At 40.7% G+C, this 16,063-nt stretch overlaps 1 protein-coding gene across 1 annotated transcript in view; it reads left to right on the top strand.

Moving 5' to 3' along the window:
- Window positions 1-16,063, top strand: part of PKHD1 (PKHD1 ciliary IPT domain containing fibrocystin/polyductin) — a 595,384-nt gene that overhangs the window by 182,721 nt on the left and 396,600 nt on the right. Inside the window, exon 36 of the mRNA XM_003404439.3 lies at window positions 7,105-7,317. Within this exon, the coding sequence (XP_003404487.2) occupies window positions 7,105-7,317 (213 nt within the window). The remainder of the gene's footprint in view (window positions 1-7,104; window positions 7,318-16,063) is intronic.

Genomic DNA, 16,063 nt, shown 5'->3' with positions numbered 1-16,063 from the left:
TTTATTTTCAGCTAAAAAACGGTGAGGATGAAAAACTTGGGGCCTTGACGCAGAGCTAAATTAAATATAAACTTCACGTTCTTTCACACAACGCAGCTAATACTTTGATTATCTCTGTAATTATATCAGGTAAAAATAGCTGAATTCCTCATCATACTCTCTTCTTTGTTTACCTAGATTTCCTAATGTGTATCACTGATAACATGAGGAGGGAATGGTTTTTAGCAGGGAATAACAATTATATTAATTAGTCCTGTTTTAATACTCTTACCAACACAAAACATCCATTTTCTTTGGGCTGAGCTTTTCTTCCTTCATTAGTATCATTATTAGTTCCTGTCAGTAGATGATGTTTTTAAATTGCTTCCGTGTCTTTAATATTTTGCTTGGTGATACAAGAGACAAAGCCCAGGTTTAATCCCAGTAGTCTGCCTCAAATCCTTTTTGGAATGAGACAAGGGATATCTACATGAACAAAATTAAAATAAATCATTTATAAACAAGCCATAGGCAAACTTGCTTATGTTAACACATGTTTTTCCTTAAATGTAACTATGAAAACAATCCTAATTAATTAAAAAAGCTACCTGGGAGGGTTTGGGGAATCGGATAGAATATAAGTTGTTCTGTCTTATGGTTCTGGGTTCTAATGCTGCTGCCTGCTTTAGACCTGGAAGGGTTAGATTCTCTCAGCCCATGCAGTGCTCTGGGAAATAAGGAATGTGAGATCAAGCTCAGAAGCTTGTTTTGAAGATCATTTCAGACAACATAACTAAAGATTTTGGTACGTAGTGAAAAAAACAAAACTAGTTGCCGCCAAGTCAATTCCAACCCCATGTGTTACAGAGTAGAACTGCTCCATAGAGTTTTCTTGGCCGAAATTTTTTATATCACCTTGTCTTCCTCTCTATACGAAAGATCTATGACTACATACATTTCTTAGCCCCTCTTTATTGGTTTAATGTTGTATCCTTTTATGTAATAACATCGCTGTTTCCCTGTTGTGAGTGTTTTTTTATCTTGATTTATTTTTGTGATTTCTCTGTCTGGGTTGACATCTGATTGCTCTGTCCAGTGTTCTAATCTTGGGTTGATACCTGATATTATTGATCTTCTAATGAAAGAACTCCCTTTAGTATTTCTTGTAGTTTTGATTTGGTTTTTACAAATTCCCCAAACTTTTGTTTATCTGGAAATGTCCTAATTTCACCTCCATATTTGAGAGACAGTTTTGCTGGATATATGATTCTTGGCTTGCAATTTTTTTCCTTCAGTGCTTTATATAAGTCATCCCATTGCCTTCTTGCCTGCGTGGTTTCTGCCGAGTCGTCTGAGTTTATTCTTATTGACTCTCCTTTGTAGGTGACTTTTCGTTTATCCCTAGCTGCTCTTAAAATTCTCTCTTTATCTTTGGTTTTGGCAAGTTTGATTATAATATGTGTTGGTGACTTTCTTTTAGAATCTACCTTATGTGGAGTTCGATGAGCATCTTGGATAGATATCTTCTTGTGTTCCACGATATCAGGGAAGTTTTCTGCCAACAAATCTTGAACAATTCTCTCTGTATTTTCTGTTATCCCTTCCTGTTCTGGTACTCCAATCACTCGTAGGTTATTTCTCTTGATAGAGTCCCACATGATTCTTACAGTTTCTTCATTTTTTAAAAATTCTTTTATCTGATTTTTCTTCAAACGTATTGGTACCAAGTGCTTTATCTTCAAGCTCATCAGTGCTGCCTTCCATTTGCTCAGTTTTGCTCCTCTGACTTTTCTATTGAGTTGTCTAATTCTGTAATTTTATTGTTAATCTTCTGAATTTCTGATTGCTGTCTCTCTATGGATTCTTGTAGCTCATTAAATTTTTCATTATATTCTTCAATAACCTTTTTAATTTCAACTACTTTATCTGTGTGTTCCTTGGCTTGTTTTGCGTATTGCCTAATCTTCTTCCTAATTTTGTTCCTGAGGTCTTGAAGAGTTCTGTATATTGATCTTTTGAATTCTGCATCCAGTAATTCCAAGAAGGCACCTTTATCCCGAAGATCTGTTGATTCTTTGTTTTGAGAGTTTGTTGAGGTGATCATGGTCTGTTTCTTTATGTGACTTGAAATTGACTGTTGTCTCTGAGCCATCTATAAGTTATTGTATTAGTTTATTTTATGTTTGCTTACTGTACCTAGCTTCTTGCTTTGTGTTGTTTTGATATGTCCAAATGGGTTGCTTGAGTGAGCTAGCTTGATTATTTTTGCCTTTGGAGCTCTGATATCCTGTCACCAGATGACTAGAGCTGTTATCAGTTATATCAGTCTAGGAGTCCATTCACTTTTCTTTTATGGATTCACCTTAGGTGTCCAGGTAGCTGATCATCAAGTGTGTGGTACAAGCTCTTCCCTACAGTCTTAGAGGGGCAGGAGTGATTGGTGTAGGTACCAGTATCTGGTTGCAGCAGGGAGTCACACTCTAAACAAGGCAGGAGGCTGAGAACCATCCCCCAAATGTCTATGAGGAAAGCACATCCCTGTTCCCCAGAGTGTACAGGTGGGTGGGTTCTGCAGACAGACCATGGGCACCCAATGCTTTTGTTTGTAAGGACTGGGAGGTACCAGTTATCCTTGGACCCCTGTTATGGGTGGCTGGGTGACCTGAGTGGAGCCACCAGTCCTTATGCCCCTGATGTGAGTAGATGAGGACCCTATTTAATAGGCAAAGTGATGTCAAATATCAAACACCCACCTCTTCACCTCACAGCTGAAATGGTTGCAGTCTTCTAATAAGGGCCTATTTTTCTGAAATAGGCCCACATAGGTCCATGCAGGGGGGAAAGGTATTCAAAGTCCACCGACTGTTTATACCTGGACAGGAGCCACTTCTGTCCTGAGCTCCCCAGGTTAGTGGAGCTTGCAAATTATCTTTTCCCCCCATTTGTGAATTTATTCTTACTCCAAGGCTGGGAGGATGGCTCCGGGTGCTCAACACAGCCTATCTCAGGCCTAGAGAAATCAACAGCCATCGAAGCTGGCTTGGGGTCCGGGGGCGCGGTAAAGCATAGGCACGTACTTAGCTTTTGCCGAGAACACCATTCTTCGCTGGTTCTGGAGGTGTGAGTAGTTGTATGGCTGGCTGCTTCTTCCTGAGGAAACTGGCCGAGCGCTACCGCCAGCCTGCTGCAGCCACTCCCAGGAATGGTGCCTGAGAGATCCCGGCGATTCAGGTCTGGTAACTCCTCTCTGCTTCTGAATGATCTCTCCCTGTCCCTGCTGCTCAGTCCGTTTTCTAACTTTGCCTTTGATGATCAGGGCTCCTAGCTTGTCATAAATATAATCGTTTCCCTTGTTTTTTCGGATCTTTGTTGAAAGAGGGATTGCCGGAAGCATCTGGCTATTCCGCCATCTTGACCCTGCCTCCTTGGCTGAAATTTTTATGGAAGCAGATCGCCAGGCCTTTCTTCTGCAGAGCAGCTACATGCCAACTGCCAACCTTTTTTAGTAGTCTAGTACAAACCATTTGTGCCACCACAGTTGCAATTGAATTGATTCCAACTCATAGCTACCCATAGGACAGGGTAGAGCTGCCCCATAGAGTTTCCAAGGAACTACTGGTGGATTTGCACCACCAACCTTTTGGTTAGCAGTTGAGCCTAATAAATGTTAAAACCAGTTGTCATCAATTCATTTCTAACTCATGGTGACACCATGGGTGTCAGTAGAACTGTGCTCCATAGGGTTTTCATTGGCTGATTTTTCAGAAGTATATCACCTTGTTTTCCCTGACTGTGCATATAATAGCTTTCCTAAGAGAAATCCCAAGTTCAGTAGAGCATAGGTGCTGTAAGGAAAACTCAAACTCATATCTTCATCATTGTCAGATGGACACCTGACTGCCTTTTTAAAGCAGTGAATGTCAAATTGTTCTAGAGCTGGAAGGTGCCTCAGTCAACATACAATTCTACTGTCTGCTTTACAGGTGAGAACATTGCTAGGTGCTAAGTAGGACAGATTTGAGACCTGGGTAAAATGAGGTCCAGCAATTTTACAGGACTTAATGTGGGTCATGTCATTCAGAGGCCAATAGCGGAGCCAGGGCAGGGATCCTGCCTTCGCTGCTTGCTCATCAACGTCAGTTCAGATTCCCTGAGTATTTATAATGGGGTAGTCTTGCCATGCAAACCCATGGCCTACGAGTTGAAGATAATTAGGTGGGACACTAATGTTCTGTGGCTATGAGTGAAAAAAGAGTTACTAGACAGAATAAGCTTTGACCTGTAGCACAGGTCACATTCCTTACTTCTAGTTCACAGCAGGATTCATAACTACTATTACACTTCTATGTATATTGACAATAGAGGGGAAAATTAAAGTAAAAAATTGCTAGTGGGCCCATTGGATGTTTGGTAAGCAGTATGGTGCCACTCTGGCATTAATCCTGTAGATTGCCAAAGGAAAGCCTCTCATTTCTTGGATAATTTACCTTTGAGTATGATGTACATGCCATATTTCAGAAGCAAAGTCAGGACTAGTGACAGTGAGAAGTTGAAGGCAGATGGTGTAGTAACGCTCAAGTAATGGAAGACTGTAGAAAGTGAGCAGCAACAGAAATAATGGGGGATATGATGAGGAGGAGTGTGATGAGAGCAGCAGACACCACTGCATTAAATGCCTAATAGGTGTCAAACCTTGTACCAGGGATTTACAAGCATTATTTCAATAAATATCACTATAATTCTTTGATGGAGGAACTCTTACCATTCAGATTTTACAGGTGGAAAAACTGGATACCCAGGTGGGGTGTGTCATTCTAAATTGTGGCTGAAAGGGAAAAACCAAAACCAAACCCGTTGCTGTCAAGTCGATTCCGACTCATAGCAACCCCATGTGTTATAGAGTAAAACTGTTCCACAGAGTGTTCTTGCCCATAATCTTTACAGAAGTAGATCAACAGGCCTTTCTCCCATGGTACCATCAAGTGGGTTCAAACTGCCAACTATTAAGCTTGAAGTTGAGCACAAACCATTTAAATAAACATCCTATGGTTGTTACTGAGTTGTGTGGTTTGGGCTTTAGGATCAAAGACTAGAGAGTTTGATGAAGAGGGCTGAAGAAACCTGAAGAGAAATTTTAGAACAGGTCAAGAAAGAAGTGGTCTCCAAATCTGACCATTGGGTCAAGCATTTATTGATCACTATCTCAGTACTAAGATGGAGGTAAACAAAATAACTAAAGGCATTTTAGCCTTTTTCTTCTTTCTTCTCATTCCTCAAGTACATGTTTAACTACTTCTAGTTATGATTTCTGGAAGGCAACAATAGTCCAACTTGATAATTTCTCGCATTGGATTTAGGCGTAGATTTAGTATGCTAAGAGTCTTTGTTTTCCACTGCCCCTCGCCAAGATACTAGAAACTGTCTTTGGTGCCATTTCTGTCACAGTGCTCTCTTCACATCCTTTGTCTACCTTTGGATCATTGAGACAGTATATAGGCTTATAGATTAAGTGTAATAGCACCATCCTTTCAGAGAAAATGTGTGTGTGTGTGTATAGGAAATTTAGGTACTTAAAGCAGATAAGAGTAACACCCTTGTGTGAAACCAAAAGATCAATGATACAGACTGTGATTTAAGCTAAACTGGAACCTGGTCTGGGGACTATCCTGTCTAGGCTTTTTCAGACCCCTGGTGTCGTTAATATAAAACCTTGGTGTGGTGTAGAAGGTCTTTTGCAAACCACTTACAGTAGAGAAATGACTGAGAATTGTCCATTCAGGTAAAAGTGTTTATTTATATGAGATACTTTGATTATTCTGGTGTTATTGAGAAATCTGTGGGAAATGTAAATATTCTAAATCTTTTTGAATAAAGGTATTATAAAGATGAGGGTATCTTTTTACTATCTTAAGTATTTACGCTCACAATATAGAGTAATTTTTTAAAATCGTATTCCTCCGTTACAGAAAAAATGGACTTTAGAGCAAAATAGCATCTGTATCAGTTTAGGTTTTTTGGTTCCAATTAACAGAAACCAACTGTCCTTTAAAAAAGGAAATTTATTGGAAAGGTGTTGTGTAGCTTACAGAATCAATAGGAAGTCTGGAAAACCGGGCACAGAAATAGACATTTCTACACTTTGGAATGAGGTGTTTCCGAAGCAGGAACTTTTTCTAGACTCATCAGGATGACACCATAGGAATTAATGAGATCTAAGCCTTTTCAATCTTTTGCTCCAGATTTCCTTTTCGAAATCTGGGTATGTGACTCAAACTGTGATAGGACAGAGCACCTGGATTGACAGTCCCACTCAGCTGTATTCCATGGAGTAGAGTAATTCCTTAAGGAAATTAGGGTCTATTATCTTATCTAAATAAAGTACAATGATGCTGTCAACTAAAATGCTTCAAATGCCGTGATGTTAGCCCATCATTATAATTCTTTTTGTCATCATTCTTGTAATTTTGGTACATTTTCTTCTACTCCTGTTTGCTAGCTTTTTTCCCCCGCTTAATTTTGTAAGCATTTTTCTCTGTTGCTACATGGTAAAAATAGAAGCTTTCACATCTCTTATTTAACCAGTCTAAAAAAAAATTTTTTTTTTAAGAATGTTGGGCATTTAGGTTATTGTTATAAAAATAAATAAAGCTACAAATATTTAAACTTAGAGTTCATTCCATATTTTGTGTTATGTCCTTATCAGAGAGGAATAGAAGTTGAATGTATTTCATGACTATTTGACTGTGAGGGCCAAAGGAAAGAGAGAACCCAGTCCTAGTGCATTTTGGTATGTCATATTTGGAGGGCTAGCATATATATGATCTCAGAGCTAAAGAGGATTTCCCAGTAACATCTCTTTTATTATCATCAGGAATACTTTGGGAAGGAAGGCATACTAAGGATTACGCATACTTGATAACTAACCTAAGCTGGCTCAGAAATATAGTACTTCTACTCCCAGCTGTCTGATCCACCCTATTGTGCTTCTAGAAGAGAGACCAAGATAAAATAAGTTTAAATCCCAGCAGAAGTATAAAAATGAAGAGAATTTCACCACTTTGGAATTGCCAAGAGGAAACGAGCCTCATCGTCCCAGAGACTGACAATTTTCTTTTTCATTATTAGGAGGCAAGCTGATTTTCATGGATTCAGGACCCATCGAGCTCAGGGCCCACTCCATCCTTGTGTCTCATGGTGGAGAACTCCAGATTGGATCCGAGGACAAGCCCTTCCAAAGCAAAGCTCAGATAAAACTCTACGGGAGTGCCCGCTCCACCCCCTTCTTTCCATATGGAATCAAGTTCCTGGCTGTGAGGAATGGAACTCTTTCCCTTCATGGTGAGTGAGGCAACTGACCAGAGAAAATGAGTTAAAGAGTTGTGTCTAGTCAACGTGGGGGAAATAAGGGAAAATTACAAAGCTATTAAAAAACACACACGTTGGCTACTAGATTCTGAGGAAACAGGTTCAACTAGGACACAGGCAATGTTTCCTTAAATGAGAAATATTAATTGTTCTCATTCCTGTCACAGAATATTTTATGGTTCCCATTTATTCATTCCCCTTCCTCTAAAAGGATTATACACCCCGATCACCTGCTAACCAAACGGTCAGCAGTTTGAACCCACCAGTGGCTCTGAGGGAGAAATATGTGGCAGCCTGCCCAGTAAAGATTACAGCCTTGGAAACCCTATGGGGCAATTCTACTCTGTCCTGTAGGGTCGCAGTGAGTTGAAACTGACTCAATGGCAGTGGGGTTTTTTATGCACTGCTCTGTGACTTGCAGTGCCTCCCCGTGGGTAGAGCTCATTTCCCTGCCTCCATGGAGAGTGGCTTAGGCATGGACTTGCTTTGGTCAACGGAAGGTGAAGGCATAATGTAATCCATGGCCAAGCAGAAGTTTTAAGGGCTGTTGTGATCTTTTGGTCATTTTGCTCTTTTCCTTCTGCTGGAGAATAGCCTGCCCTAGATAGGGGCAGCTCCTTCAGCTTGGGAACTTGAATGAAGACACCTTGGAGCAGAGCTGCAAATGACCTACTGCTGTCAGGCATGTGAGTGAAGAATAAACCTTTATTGTCATAGTCCACTGAGATCTGTGTTTGTCACTGCAGCATAACCTAGTAAAAACTGACTATGCAGTTACCTAGGCTACACTCATGTTTCTGACGTGTTATAGCCTGACATCACAAACTCAACAGAGACAGCTTCAATTTATTGTTGCTGTTTTCCCTTCTGTGAACAAGGTTCATTTACAGTTCTGCTTAGCCCATTTACAGATGGCCTGGGTGTCTGCATTCCTGGGAGAGGGCACGCGTTAGGCTACAGTGTGTTTCTGTTCAACTCCGTATGTCTTCTGATCACCTAATCTCACTTTGCAAAAGAGATTTTTTTTTCCTTCAGATTCAGGAAATTAAAAGTCACAACTGAAAACATGGTAGGATAACCCTTAGTTACAACTGGATAATGTAAGTTTAAAATGCTGCGCTTTAAGTTTGTGTCTTTCAGTGGTTACATAGCATGAGACAAAGGCATATCAAAAAATATGGGCTCCAATAGTGGCCTAATCTCCAGAAAACGTGTTTTCATCTTCACTGGCATTTCAATAATTGCATAACAAAATAGAACCCCACCAAACCCAAACCAAACTCATTGCGGCTGAGTCGATTCCAACTCATAATCACCAGATAGGACAGAGTAGGACTCTTCCTCGTAGGGATTGGTTAGCAGCTAAGCACTCTAGCCACTGTACCACCAGGGCTCCTTAAAACCCTACCACCTATCATAAAATAATTGTTCTAGATACTGCATGTAGCTTTGCTGAGGAGCCTGCCATTTTCCTCTGTCTAGATTCTACTAAAATCATTGATCTACTACAATTACTATGAGAGGAAGTATTTAGGTAATTAACATAGAGTTTTCTTTTTATTCCTTCTTCCAGTTTTTCATCATGCATTTATTAAGTGTTCAGTGTGGGCCAGGCAATGTTCTAGATACCAGGGATCACGTTTTGTATACAAAAGATTTAAAAAGCCTGTAACTACTTGGAACAGAAATACCAAATGCTTAGAATATTGACTGTTACATGCTACTTCAAGGAGGTCTTTTTTTCCTCCTATCTTTATCTGCAAGCACTTCTGTTGCTCTTGTAGCCCAGGATCCATGAGGATCTTTTGTCTGTTCATATGTCAGCCATTGTCTTCAAGTGTTTGTTCTAGTCCAACAGCCGCTTAGGTCAGGAACCCAACATGCTATGGTTTATCACTGGAAACTGCTAAAGGACAGCAAGAGGGCATAGATCAGTGATTAAACCAGCCTTAGACCATCTGAAGGACCCTGAGGATTAACAGGGATCCTCTGATTTGAGAACCACTGTCTTATATGAGGAGTCCCTCAGTGGTATAAAAGGTTAACATACTCGATTGCTAACTGAAAGGCTGGAGGTTCAAGTCTATCCAGAGACACCTCCAAAGAAAGGTCTGGTGACCTGCTCCTGAAAAATCGACCATTGAAAACCCTATGGAGTACAGTTCTACTCCAACACACGTGGGATCCCCATGAGTCAGAACTGATTAGAAAGTAACTGGTTGGTTACCCATTGCCGTCGAGTTGATTCCGATTGCTGGTCTTATATATGATGCAGGTGCCACAACTCTTGCCAGAAATTGAAATTCAAATGAAGAAGAATGCAAACTGCCCTAATTTTACTCTGCCAACTTTTCATTCCAACTGCTTCTCATTTTCATGCTCTAGTATGAAGGATTTTTTTTTTTTTTTTAGTATGAAGGATTAGTGAAAAAGCTCATAAATAAATACACCTTTATGGGCTTGTATTTTAAATGTAACCTGTGTTCATAATCCTTAATGTTTAAACAAATGTCAACTTCAGAAAATCCCTAGTGCCATTGATTGCAATCAATACTGGGCAATTAAAACAAAGTGTTCTAGTTGTTAGGTGCCACTGAGTCAATTCCAACTCATAGCAACCCCGTGTAACAGAGTAGAACTGCTCCGTAGGGATTTCTAGGCTCTCATTTTTATCTTTATGGGAGCAGTTTGCCAGGTCTTTTCTCCGGCGGAGCTGCTGGGTGGGTTCGATCCACCAACCTTTTGGTTAGCAGCTGAGCACTTAACTGTTGCACCATCAGGGCTCCTTAAAACAAGGTAGGTATTTCTAATCTGTTTTGAGATTGTGAAAGTTAAAAAAAAAAAGAGAGAGAGACAGAGATTGCTACCCTAATCCTGTGATGTTACTGGATTTTGAGAGTGCGGATAAGTCCTCTCCCTCTGCTTCCCTCCTCTCCGTTCCTTTCCCTCCCTCTCCCTTCTCTTCCCCAGCCCACCAACCCATTTTGTCTTCCTTTCTCTTCTCTTATCTTCCCAGGGTTTGGCTGTCATCAGTAACTGCTTAGCTCATTCCCCAAAGCCCTCCCAATGTAGGAGTGCCCAGGATCTCATAGGAACCATAGAACATGCCCGTCGAACTCAGGCAAAAGCAAGCGGGTTTCTTCTCTGAGGTGCTACTGCCGCATCTCATTCATTCAACAGAAATATTATGTGGAAATGAGCTCAGCCATTTGGGTGAGCGGGATTCCCTTCCTGCTGTCTCTGCCAGAGAATTGCAACCACACCGTGTCTCATCAGTCCTCCCCCTTCACCACTTCTTCACTGCTCGACGTCGCAAACAGATTTCCCCTCTGGCATGGTGGTATATCATGGTTAAAATTGTTATGTAATTTCACTGGCCTTTTCCCAGGGCCAAAGGTGGGCCTGGTGACACTGGAGCCTTACGGAAAACTAATTTTCTTTTGCTGTCAAGTATGCAAAACATTGAATGACTTGATTCACTGCTCTGCACTCAGAAAATCCCTAATGATGCAACATTCACTCAGCTTCCCAGGGTAAGGTAGTGAGGAGATTCGCCAGAAGACTGAAGACTCTTCTGGGGAAATTTTTAAAATTCAGATTTGTGGGCCTCACCTCCAGAATCTGATTCAGTTGTCCTGAGGTGGGGCCCAGGAATGTGCATGTCAGTGGACCCCTCAGGTGACGTGATTCAGGTAGCCCATTGACTAGACTTGGAGAAACACCGTTTTGGTGGTTAATAATTTTGGAATCAGAAATCAGTCCAGCCCTGCCACTATCAGCTATGACCTTGGGCAAATTAATCTCTTTGAAATCAGGAAAAATCAGCGCCTAATTTTTTTTATCTCAGAGACTTGCTTGGTGTGAAGTGCTCCAGAGTGTTGGCCACACAGTAAGCAATAAGTATTCATTAGTGTTATTTCGATGACATTATCCTTTTTCCCCAAAGCATTGAGCATCGAGCACCAATTATATTTCCTTCTCTTGGGGTAGAGAAGGGGAGCTTCTATTTCAGTATATGGGGTGGGACCAGCTCTACCTAAAGAATTCTCTTGTTAGTAATTTTCTTCTCTATCTCCTTTCATCAGAGCAGGAGGGAGTTTTTTCTTTGGAGATCCTGAGGTAACAACATTCCCAGACATCTTCTGCTCCGCTCCTACCACCCACCGAGTGAACAACACCTTTTGATTTTAATCTCTCTGGGTACAGCTGCTTCCTAGCAGTGGGTAACCACCATGGCCAGCATGGTTACAATAAAGGCTTCTTGGAAACCATTTGCATGAGCCTCAGAATAGCCAGAAGGAGAGCGCTGCCCAGCAAGCGAGGCCTATTGCGTGCATTTTATTCCTAACATCCCGCAGTAAGAGGACTGACAGATTCTAATTTAACTCTAGCTCGGGTTATGTGGAATCACACAAATGGCTCTCTGCACGTCAGTAATACCGCTTTCCCCACTTCTCCCTCCCACCTCATTCTTCACTGTTACCCCTTGCAGCCCTTCTACTCAAGCTGATTTTTATCATAGATTAAAATTGCTAAGCAAACAGGCTTTGCTGCTCAGCTGTCACAAGGAAAGATGGAGTTGAAAGCACTTTTCATGTCTTTCTTTTATTGTAGAAAAACTCTCACTCATGCATACACACCCTCTCTCAGACATGTGTACACACACACACACACACACTGCCACGCCTACATGTACGCACACCCCATGAAGCGCTTTCTTTCCATCTGTTCTGCGAGGCTAGGGACAGGGCATGTTCTGATTCTCTGGTAGAGTTCAGATTGCTTAGTAAATTCTGTCAGCTTCTTGCTTTGATATGTTAATATGACAAAGGGTCACAGGATTCCTCCAAAGCAGCAGTCTGGGGCTTTAGGGTGGTTGTAGTCAAGAAAGAAATTTCATTCCTGCCTTTTGCTATCACTACCCTGTTTGCCAGTTGAGGTTCACCACCCCAAACCAAGTGCCAATCATACGTCACTTTTCAAGGGGGTCGCTGTCAGCCTGAGCAGCTTGAATTTTTGACAATGTAATTACGGCCCTTGCTTCCACAGTGGGAGTCTGAGCAGGATGGTGGGGTTTTATTGATTGTTCAGCAGGGAAATTTATCAATGTCTCTTACTTCATTTTCCAATTCCTCCCTGAGAAATTTGGCTGACAGTTTCTTAGGAGCAAAGCAGTCTTATGGCCTTGACTGGACTTATGTCTTTGTCCTTTTCAAGAAATTACAAGATACAGGCATTAAATATAAACTGAGATTTCACAGAAAAACTAGTAGCTGGGACATAATATAAGAAAACACTAATGCAGTTGTTGCAAACCTAAGAGTTCAGTAGAAATAAATAAGGAAAAGTGGGTTAAACAGACAAGTCTATGGTTTGTTTTCCTTCTGAAAGTACCAAGTGTATGTATTTAAGTTTTATACTTTTCACAAGTACTGTATTGCCAGGACTGTTATTATAGTTGTTAAAGAATGTCTGGCTGTCTTGGAGTGCAAGATAGAGCCTGTCAAGTAAGTATGCCTATAGGAGTGTTTCTCTGGTCAGTGGTTTTCATATTGTGCTCCACAAAATCTGAACTTCCCTGGAGAGGCTTTAGGAGTTACATAAGCAATGACGTATTTGGGAGTCAAACGATAAAGGTTTAAATTGCTTAAATAATTCATTTATTGAGTGTATTGTCCATGTGTTGGTATTCAAAATAATATTTCATTTAAAGAAAGTTCTATTGCTGAATAGTGATTAAGAACAACCCTATTAAGTCATCCTTTTGACTGTCATGTGTGGATCCTTTTGAGTCCAGGGCCTCTCTTTGCATGATTCCAATTTTCCCTAAGACTGATTGAGCCCCTGAACATTTTCTATAAGGTCTTTTCTTTAAAGTGAGATGAAACTTTCCAGAGCCCATTTTCATTTTTATAATCATTCCTTTTTATCCAACAATATATTTTGAGATCTCTGCTTTTTTTTTTTTTTTTTTTATCATTTGATGAATCCTTTCCAATCCTGTCTCTTCTCCATCTATAACATCTCTTGCTCTTTCTTCTTACCTATTTCTTCTGGCTCATTACTCCTTCCTGTCCTTCTAGCCATAGCTGTGGCATGACTTTTTATGTGTGTGTGCATATATCTACATCTATGTATTTTTCAAATACCAGCAGGGTCACCCATGGTGGACAGGTTTCAGCTGAGCTTCCAGGCTAAGACAGACTAGGAAGAAGGACCTAGGGGTCTACTTCTAAAAAAATTAGCCAGTGAACACCTTATGAATAGCAGCAGAAGATTGTGTGATATAATGTGAGAAGATGAGCTCCTCAGGTTGGAAGGCACTCAAAATATGACCAGGGAAGAGCTGCCTCCTCAAAGTGGAGTTGAACTTAATGATGCGGATGGAATAAAGCTTTCCAGACCTTCATTTGCTGATGTGGCACAACTCAAAATGAGAAGAAACAGCTTCAAGCATGCATTAATAATAGGAACATGGAATGTACGAAGTATCAATCTAGGAAAATTAGAAATCATCAAAAATGAAATGGAATGCATAAACATTGATAAAGCAGAGTGTCACTTTGAGGTCTAAGGTGCGCCTGACCCAAGCCATGATATTTTCAGTTGCCTCGTATACATGCAAAGGCTAGACAATGAATAAGAAAGACCAAAGAAAAATCGATGCCTTTGAATTATGCTGTTGGCGAAGAATATTGAATATCCCGTGGACTGCCAGAAGAACAAACAAATCTGTCTTGGAAGAAGTACAGCCAGAATGCTTCTTAGAAGCAAGCATGGTGAGACTTCATCTCACATACTTCAGACATGTTATCAGGAGGCACCAGTCCTTGGAGAAGAATATCATGCTCGGTTAAGTAGAGGTCAGTGAAAAAGAGGAAGACCCTCAACAGGATGGATTGACAGAGTAGCTGCAACAGTGGGTTCAAGCATAATGATTGTGAGGACCAGGCAGCGTTTTGTTCTGTTGTACGTAGTGTCGCTATGAGTTCGAGCTGACTTGATGGCACCTAACAACAACAACAACAACAACAACATATATCTGTATTAATCTTAAATATTTGAGTTGTATGTGATGGAAAGGTGTCCCAGGGCAGTGCAAATAATTAATACTCTTGGTTGCTAACTGAAAGGTTTTTGGAGTTTTAGGCCCATCCATAGTTGCTTTGAATGAAAGCCTTGCCAATCTAGTTCTGAAAAATCATTCCTTGAGAACTCTGTGGAACATAGTTCTACTTGGACACACATGGGGTCGCCATGGGTAGGTATTGACTCAGCGTCAGTTGATTACAATTAAGTGATAGAAAACCAAACAACACCAAACCAGTTGCTGTCAAGTTGATTCTGACTCACAGCAACCCTATAGGACAGAGTAGAACTGCCCCACAGGATATCCAAGAAGCAGCTCATTGATTTGAATGGCTGACCTTTTAGTTAGCAGCCAAGATCTTAACCACTGGGCTACCAGGGCTCCGACTGATAGAAACCCAGTGCAAAAAACCTTCAACAAAACAAAGGAATCAATGAGCTCCTGTAATCAAACATCAGGATGGGCAGGAAGGCAACTGGCCTGGGACATGACTGCATACAGGGGTCCAAACAGCATTAGGATTCAGTCTCTCACCCCTGGTCCCCTTTGCATGGATTGGCTTTGTCCTCTGCTATTCCTTATTGGCTTTATTCACATGTCTTCACATGGGCTTAGGATTCCTACCAGAGAAATTTCCTGGTTTCACATGAGCTTAGGATTTCTACTAAAGAAAAGAAGTCTCTCGTCTATTATTGGTTCAAAAAATAAGCAAGGAACGCCTCAGAAAGTCCAGCTTAATTCACCTAACAGGGTTAGGACTATACATGATGTTCAGGGGAATAAGGCACTGTGATTGCTGCAATTTGAGTTACTTTTTTATTCCTTTACCCCCAGTAAGGCCATGAAAGAAGGTGGTAACTCTGTCTTGACCAGGAAGGGGTGTATATGTATGTATCCATGTGTGTGCATGCATATTTGTGTGTTTGTGTTGGGGAACAGTTCACCAAAAGAAGGGGAGGTGGCCAGTCCCAGAAGCAAGTGTTACTGGGAAAACAAAACCATAGGGATTCCCTAAGCTAGTTAAACTAGAGTCAGAGTCGACTCGACGGCACTGGGTATAGTTAAACTAAAAGCTTAGGTTTTAGAATTCTAGCTCAATCTATGAGGTCTTAGGATAACTGAAACTCACAGGTAGAAATATGCAAATAAAGTACAATATTTATTGCTATATAGACTTAGTGTTTTAGGTTGAAATTAGTTGTCATTTAGGTTGCATTTGGACTGAATGAAACACCTGTGTGAGATAATGTCCATTAAATTCCCAGCACAGAGCTTGGAACGTAGGGGGATACCATCAAAAAGCAGAAGAGGTTGAAAAAACAAACAAACAAGCAACAAAAAAAAAAAGGTTGAAAACTTTTGTACTCCTGATGTTACCCTGAAGCAAAAAAGCTCTATTATCCTGGGATCTTGTGGAATCAAATATTCTAGTATCAACGGCACTGGGTAGTATCTGTTACGGTTTTTCTATCTCCTTTACAGGGATCTTGGATTTCTTCAGTATTGATTAGGTTCCCTGTCTTTCCCTAACACTTATCACTGCAAAATTTTACCTGGGATTTCATGTTATATTAGTCTGGGTTCTCTAGAAGAGCAAAATCGGTGAAATGTAGATAGATAGTTATAAGT

The sequence above is a fragment of the Loxodonta africana genome, chromosome 1 (assembly GCF_030014295.1).
Source record: "Loxodonta africana isolate mLoxAfr1 chromosome 1, mLoxAfr1.hap2, whole genome shotgun sequence".
NCBI classification, from domain to species: Eukaryota; Metazoa; Chordata; class Mammalia; order Proboscidea; family Elephantidae; genus Loxodonta; species Loxodonta africana.
This window is presented reverse-complemented; position numbering and strand designations above follow the sequence as displayed.